Genomic DNA, 8289 nt, shown 5'->3' with positions numbered 1-8289 from the left:
ACTGTAAAAATTAACCCTTTAATCTGAGACGATAAAACTTCCTTTCAATAGAATTTAACTATCTGTGTGTTCAAGATTGAATTTAAATTCATCACTCTTGATTAACTTGAAAAAACTTCTTACTTTTATAGATTATTTTATAATTTAACTACAAAGTTATCAATTTTTTACCTTTTTTCTATTTTTTAGAAAATAAAATAAAAACAAGATATAATAAAATACTAGGAGAAAGCTTAAATACTAAAAATGAAGTGCAAAACACTTGATCATCCATTGAGAATCACCTAAACTAAATCTTATATACAATCATGATAACATAAGCCTTAAAGAAAACTCAAAACTCATGGATAAAATTTGATGAATGTTACACATAAATCAATATTCATCAATTCCTTAATTCAATATGCAGATTGCACAATATTTTCAATATTCAATTCAATTCTTCTCATTCATACTTGATTCATATTAGGCATAACATTAGAAGTGGAACAAGACAATGCTGTATGATGATGAGAAGGCCATGAAATTCGTTCCGGTCGACACGGTACCGGCGCCGGATGAGCAATGAATGTAGGAATCTCATCTCCGGGCATTAGCACTGAAACCCAGCTAGTAAGAATACTCATCTGCAAAAATAGATTAATCAAATGAAAGTTATTTAGTAGTAATATTTTAGACCAAGATCAGAAAGGACATGAAAGTAATTAAATTAAAGTTAAAATAAAAGATTCAATAGGTACAAAGAATCTTTTACAAGTGGATCTCACTTGTGAAAAATAGAAACATCATATTCTTATAATATAACCCAACATTTTTCAATTTATCTTTTCTTTAAGTCTAGTCATGTTACATAAGGCACCAACATCATCTAACATCAAATCAAATATTTGACTTTTAACATAGATATATATAGTATATAGTATTATATAAAGGACATTAAATATGTTCACTCCACCTACATATTTAAACACAAAAATAAGATATGAATCCAAATAACATAAAGTAATAATAAACTAATTGTTAGTTAGTCCAATGATAATTGGAGCTGGACTTGGTAGGGAGTATCACTGATCGATTTTCCGCAATTGCGATTGGGAAGGGTTGAGGTAGGGAGGATCACGATTCGATCCCCCGAGGACTGAACCTACTTGATGTCAGAACTGACTCTCGAACCAGATTATATCGGTGGTGATAAGAAAAAAAAAATAATAATAATAAATAATAATAATAATAATAATAATAATAATAATAATAATAATAATAATAATAATAATAATAATAATAATAATAATAAAAGCACAAAAGTTTCTTTTGGATTTAAAACATATTAGCATATGTATAGCATTTACCATAAAAAACAAAAATGATATCACATAGTGAATGCCAAGTCCAAAAGCATGTTCTGTATGCCCATATTCTCAATTCCATTAATGTGATGAAAAATGCCAAACATCTAAAAATTATTAAATTCTACATAATTTGATTAGTAGGATTAGCATTCAAAGAATCATTGAACCATTTCTAATACTAGAAAGAATCATTACTAAATTTGTAAAAGTTGAGTGAAACAATTCAAAAGACAATGTCTCCAATCAAATAAGTGGGTGGGCCTAATGTGTTCCTCCAAAAAAATAGCACAATATAATGTAGACATCACAATTGTTGCATGGTACTAGCTAATCATACAATACAATAATGCAATTAATAAATAAACAATAGCCATGAAGAAAGGATAAGAAAGAGTATATAATAAGATTACAAAATGTTCATGTTCATGTTCATGTACGGTATCATTGGAGATTTGTGGTGATGTAAGGTAGCACATGAACATGAAGGACAATGTGTGGGTCTCAACTCACACAAATGGATATTTAAGTACCATTACTCCATTACCATACAAAGACATAAGGTTAGGGACCTAATTTTTAGCAGAAAAATTGTATAGAGGACCATGTGATCTCTACATAAAAATAAGACAACATAGTTCAATCATAGTATTAATATTCCAACGCTCTAAGTTTTTAGAGGTTATGTGTAGGTTAGCCATTTTCAATATAGTTAAGCATAAATATAGTCAAGCACAGGATCTTAAATAAGATCGAGCGGCTTGTAAAAGATTGTAAAACTCGAATTATTAGTACGACAAATGAGATCTTACCGAAGGGGAAAATGGTTATTTCATATATATTTATACACACATACACATACACAAACATGAAACCAAAAAAAGGTCAACCATTTTTTTTTACGATCTTATTTCAAAAAACTTGATCTTGACACCAGCGACGAAAACGATCTTTCTTTAATTGTATCACTCTTAGGTAGCATTGACACGTAAGATCTTACGATCTAGCACTTGATCTTAACTATGTTGGTCATAATTAAACGTGACAAATATTTAAAACTCTATTTAACCACAATAAAATATGACAAATTAATTATAAGACTTTATTTAACTACGGTTTAATCATAGCAAATATCCGACTCCATGCTAGTGAAAGCAAGTGAAATGATAATGGAATTTTTGGTGGGGTTATTTATGATAAATAGAGCTCTTAAGTTCATCATAACCATAAAAATAGAAAAGAAGATGGTCACTTACTAAATTCAGATTTGACAATTGACAAGGTTTTTAACCTCTTTCACCAACCAATTGGGAATTATGGAATAATTATGAACATAATCATGACAAAATGAAAAACATCTTAAACATATGAAACTTTAAGAAATTTAAGAATGAAAGAAAAACATACAACCTTAATTGTTAGACCAACATAAAAAATAACATATAAAACATCAAAAAATCAAGAAAGAAGATACTTCTATAACTGTAATGAATGAAGAATATTGAAAGTTTCAAAACCAATCATGGAAGAGGAATTCATGAAAAATCACAAAACATGGCAAAAATAAAAACAACTAGAGTGAGAAATAAAAACAACCTAGAAACAACAAAACATTTTTGTCAGAAAAAGAAATAACCATGATTATTTAGGAAACTCACATTACTACCATAAAAACAGAAAACCCAACAAAAAAATTGATATTTTTAAATTAAAAATAAATAAAAAAAACTCACTTTCGGTGAAGGGTGGTTGAGTTTCCTCATCGGAGCTTCGCCGGCACGACGGTTCCGGCGACGGTTAGGAAACAAAGCTTGAGAAGAAGGCGCTAAAAACCTCTCAAAAATAGCCATGAGTAAGAACATGGCAATAAGAATAGCAGTAGCCACAAACCCAAAAGAGACAGCATTAACCGAACTATCGAAACCATTGTTGTTGCTGTTGTTAGTCCAATGTTGTTGTTGTTGCTGCTGTTGTTGTTCATCTCTCTGTACATTCAGTGGGGCCCCTATAGGACTCCATCCATTATCAACAACATGGTTCTCTGTTCCTAGTACCATTACCATCACTGTTGTTTTGCTAATTTTTTGTTTTCCGGTTTTACCCTTCTTCTCTTACCATAATCATTCACCTTTGAACTCAATCTTCTTCTTCCTTTTCTTCTTGTAAACAAAACAGAACAACTCTGTTTCTGAAAAAACAGAACAACACTTGTGGCAGTAAAGATATTGTTCAGAGAGAGAGAGAGAGAGAGAGAGAGAGGGGGGTTGGAGTGAAAGGTGAAAAAAAGAGAACTTTGGAATTTGGATTAGGACCCAATGTTTTGAGGAAAACGATAAAAACAGAAACAGAACAAGGGTTGAAAAAAATTTCATCTTTTGCTTTTGCTTTTTGGGATTATTTTTTTTTATTTATGATAAAAATAAATTATTTTAGTTTTGAGATTGTACTATATTTGAGGGGAGGGTGAAATAGTTAAATAGTGTAGAAGTACAGTTGAAAAATTGAAAATGGAGTAAAGTGTTTGGAGAAAAACAAAAGAGGAATGACTTTTGTTGATAATTTGGGTGTTGGAAATTGGAAAGGGTAGTTTAGTAGGTTATGTTTACCATTTGCATGGCACTTTCCTTGAGTATCTCCTAGGTGAGTTGTTTATTTACAAGTTTGGGTAATAGCATCTACACTTCTAATATAGTACTCCCCTAAAATAAAATTATTTTTTGAATACATTAATCCATATAAAATTAGATACATTAAGTACTTCATGAAAAAAATAATGGTGTGTGGCATTCCTTTTGAGTTATGTTTATAATTTGAGGTGGATTAAAGAGATGACTACAAGAAAAATGATTGAGCAGACTCTTATAAAATATGTTGACGATGAATTAGAAGTTAGAGATGATTATATATCATTCTCTTTTGTTTGATAGGTGATTTGACAAGACCTTTTCTTTCAATTGTTATTGAAGGTGATGAGACGAATTTCTGATAAGGTAATTTTTTGTATTATGTCTGGTGGTAGAGGTGTATTTACAAACACTCTGACAATCAAGTTAATAATTGTCGTATTTGTGAGGTTTTGGATTTTTAGAATAGTGCGCATATGTGTATGGATTGTAGGCTCGACTTTATAGTAGGATTGTAGGTTAAGAGGTCCTAGAATATTCTTTAGGGACAATTATATCATGTGAAAGATGTCATAAGAGTGTGATCATCTCAAGGTTCAAATGATCTAATTGTCTATATTATTTAGTGGTATTCAAGTGCTTAGTCAATCATAGTTTAGAAAAATGTGATGGTGTGACAACCTTAAAATTACAAAATTCTATATCATTCTTTTGAGGATAGTTGTCTCCAATTACCTTAAAGGAAAACCATCAAGATCTAGTTACCTTTGTGATATGATAGGCTTGAGCATGTGTACGAGTAGTGAAATACTTTAGATCCCAAGACTGGTGGTATGACATTGAATGGATTGGGCATTAGTCCAATCAAATATGAAGGGTATGTATGCCTAATCAAGAACTTCTCAGAAACTTGAATTTTATGGCTAAGGATTGTAATTGTCACAATAGTGACTTGACATTTGTCATTGTTTCCACATTTATCTTCACATATGTCCCTATAGTCACTACAAACGTGTTAGAGAAGTATGACCATTTAATTGAGCCATATGTTTGTGATTGTTTTTTTGATGAATTAGGCCTAGGGTCATCCAAATCAATTGTCCCCCAAGTCAATAACCAAAGAGAATGCAATGGCAAATTTTTCTAATTTTGACTTGATATCCCAAGGAGAATTTCATATGGATGTTTGATTTTGTCGAGTTAATTTTCTTAAGAAGGTGAACATATTCCTTTTACATGATGATTCTTCATTTATGAAGTTTAGGAGTATGACTTCGTATAGGATATCTAACATAAATTAAACATGTGATTTTAAGTCGTCGTCTTTTCTCTTAATACTCGAGGTGGCTGATTTTGTTTAGATTATCGTGTCAGAAGTTTTTATAAGTGGTCGCAATATATCGGGAGGAAGATCGATTCTTGATATCTAGTCCTAAGGTTAATTAATGACTAATCCTTCTAGACATCTGCATATAATATCAACATTGCTAGCCTACATTTTCACTGTGATTATGGGCAAGTTCAAAAGTATGGAATAGCTGCAATGTGACTCGAAATGGATCGTTGAACTACTAAGTATGTTCTTTCAAAGAAACCATACGAATTGTTTGATAGGAATTTGAAAAACTTGCTGAGGATTCTTAAATTTTTGAGCTTATGTCTTCATCTTTAAGTAATTGAACTAGTTCGTTCAACTTTTCTATGATTTCATCCTTCTTTGAGTTTTCTTGAAATTCATAAGTACTCCCATCTGTTAATTTAAGGATTGGATTAAATTTCCAATTCTTACTCTTAGATATTTGTTAGTAACATACGTTCCAATATAATTTCTAACCTTTCTAAATTTTGAAGAACATTTATGAATGAAATCTTCATATTCTTCGCCATTTATTTAGTGAGTAGGGATAAATGGACTATTGATTATAGTTTTCCACAATTAAAAATAAATACTTTGAATCAAGATTCTAAATCTAGAACTCCATAATTCAAACCTAGCACCATTAAATGGTTGAGGTGTGCTTAAGAAAGATATCTCGTCAAAAATGGTGTTCGAAGTCATATTCCTCCTGAGATAATTAATCTTTGAACGAGAGTTAGACTCTGATGTCACTTATGAACATGTGACTCCATACACAAGAGGGGTGAATTTGGAGCTTTATAAAACTGATAGTTTGAAAATATTTTGTTATTATTTTTAGAGTTTAAAATTATTTTTTTTAAATAAATAGCAGCGAAAGTAAATATGTAGAAAGTAAAGATTTAAGGATAAGAGAAATGACATCTTATATTTACACAGGCTTAGTCAACAAGACTTAATCTTGTCCCCAAGATTTGATATTGAGAGTATATAGTAATACTTAAGAGCTTTTAGTAGGATAAACTCTCGAACCTCCTTATACAATAAAAAAATGAAGTTTCAGGCTAACTTCCAACCAAATAATGAACAACGAAGAGAAATTGTTAGTCTTTCTTCCAAACATGAACTTGCAAAGAGAAACAGTTGGTTTTTCTTCCATACATGAACTTAAAACAGTTAGACCCTTAGCTAAACCAAGATTTTCTACGCACTTATCTCTATTTATAGTTACTACCCAATCGATTGGATGAAACTTCCAAACGATTAGAAGCTTTAAATTATGGGAGATAGTCGTTTTTTATAGTCGTTGTATTTATTTCCCAACCACCTAGATGTTGTTGTGTGCGCCAAATTTCAAATATTTGAATTTTGAGGGCATTCTATCGATTGAGCCATGATGCCAATCAATTGGTTAGGATATTTTCAGATTTGTGATCTTGGGCCTTGTGTTGGATTTGATTTTACTTTCTCTTTTGCACCCCTGCCTAGTTTATTTGCATCGTTTCTCTATAAATGACTAGAAAGCTAATTTATTTGGTTAGCAAAAATATTTTAATTAATGAGTGAAATTAAGTGCATTATTTTGAAAGATTAATCAGAGTTTCTCGATCATTTTAAATTCAAAGTAGTGTACTACCTCAAATATCAAGAAGCCTTGATAAAAATTTACCTCTTTTAAGGGAACACCGGTACATTATGGTGTCTCCTTCTTTACGAATCCTTGGATGCGAGAGTTGGTTAAACAACGAGATAGATATGTCCATCATAGACATATACACTTAACCTACTAAGAGGTTAGTTGATCATTGAGGATCAATGATGTTAGATCATCCTTAACAAAAAAATTGCTTTGATCACCATCGTTGATATCCACCATCGTCGATCATTCCTAGATCAGAGACTTTAAATTTATAAACCATTGTATACTCAAGAGTATACTATTTGTTTTGCATTACTTCATTTAATATGTCCTAAGGCTTAGAGTGGCAAAGCATCCATGCAAAACATACTAGTGTTTCACCTTTGGCACTCAAAATTTCTTGGGTCAAGGTGCGTTAGTTCTTCTAGAAGGTATAGAATTATTACCTTTAGACCTTTTTAACTTATCAAAACAAAAAGGGCCTTTATTGGGCAAATTTGTTGCAATATAAGCATTTATAAACGGGTCGATTTTTCCTATTTAAACTTTTACTAGGTGCTTTATCTAATTTAAAGCCTAGTCCACTTTTATTTAAGGAAGGTCTTTGAATTGATAAGATCAAGTAAAGGTTTTCTTTGACCTTAGTAAATTTACTTAGGATTTCATGCAGATTTGTCAGTTCCTTTTTCAATGAGACACAAGTTTCACTAGTTTCAACTGAATTTCTAATATTGGCAATTTCGAACTTACGTATTTTATTACTTTCTTAGAGAAACTCTAAATACTCCTTAAGGTATAAGTTAGGTTTTTAAACTTATTATTTTCCTCAATTAACTAGCACTTATTTTAAACAAGTGCTTGTAAGATGGCTTATCACATAATTATATTCCTTGTAAGAGGTTTTCAAGTAAACCTCGTATTGTTCGTTGGAAGATGATTCTTATATGGTTCTCCCTAAGGTTGACTATTCATATGTGGATGCTTCATTTTATCTTCTTTTAAAGATTTCATTTGACGATGCTTGTTATTCACACCCTCCCATAGAAGAAGTTCATTCATTCGGTATTGAATCTTCCGAGGATCATTCAACTACTTAGTGTGTTCTTTCGAAAGAAACCATGGGAGTTTTTTATAGGAGTTTGATGAATGTGTTAAGGATTCTTAAGTTTTAGAGTTTATACCTTCATTTTTATGTAATTGAACTAGTTCGGTCAACTTTTCTATGATTTCATTCTTCTTTGATTTTTCCTGAAATTCATAAGTACTCTCATCTGTTGATTTAAGGATCGGATTAAGTTTCCAACTATTAACTCTTAGATATTG

The 8289-nt window shown here is 31.0% G+C and overlaps 1 protein-coding gene across 1 annotated transcript; it reads right to left on the bottom strand.

Moving 5' to 3' along the window:
• Positions 1-215: 215 nt before the first annotated feature.
• On the bottom strand, positions 216-3668 carry LOC131628551 (uncharacterized). Its single transcript, XM_058899380.1, has 2 exons — positions 3080-3668; positions 216-626 (listed from the first exon to the last, which is right to left on the bottom strand). Exons 1-2 carry the CDS (start codon positions 3407-3409, stop codon positions 450-452), a joined length of 507 nt encoding a protein of 168 aa, XP_058755363.1. The 5' UTR covers positions 3410-3668; the 3' UTR covers positions 216-449.
• Positions 3669-8289: the final 4621 nt, after the last annotated feature.

This window comes from Vicia villosa, unplaced genomic scaffold (assembly GCF_029867415.1).
Source record: "Vicia villosa cultivar HV-30 ecotype Madison, WI unplaced genomic scaffold, Vvil1.0 ctg.000464F_1_1_1, whole genome shotgun sequence".
Classification (NCBI taxonomy): Eukaryota; Viridiplantae; Streptophyta; class Magnoliopsida; order Fabales; family Fabaceae; genus Vicia; species Vicia villosa.
This window is presented reverse-complemented; position numbering and strand designations above follow the sequence as displayed.

Bases quoted from the DNA above. Each gene is read 5' to 3' on its own strand.
- LOC131628551 (XM_058899380.1), bottom strand. From the start codon at position 3,409: ATGGTAATGGTACTAGGAACAGAGAACCATGTTGTTGATAATGGATGG. The intron at 627-3,079 runs GTGAGTTTTTTT...CTATTTTTGCAG, and splicing joins TCAACCACCCTTCACCGAAA to ATGAGTATTCTTACTAGCTG.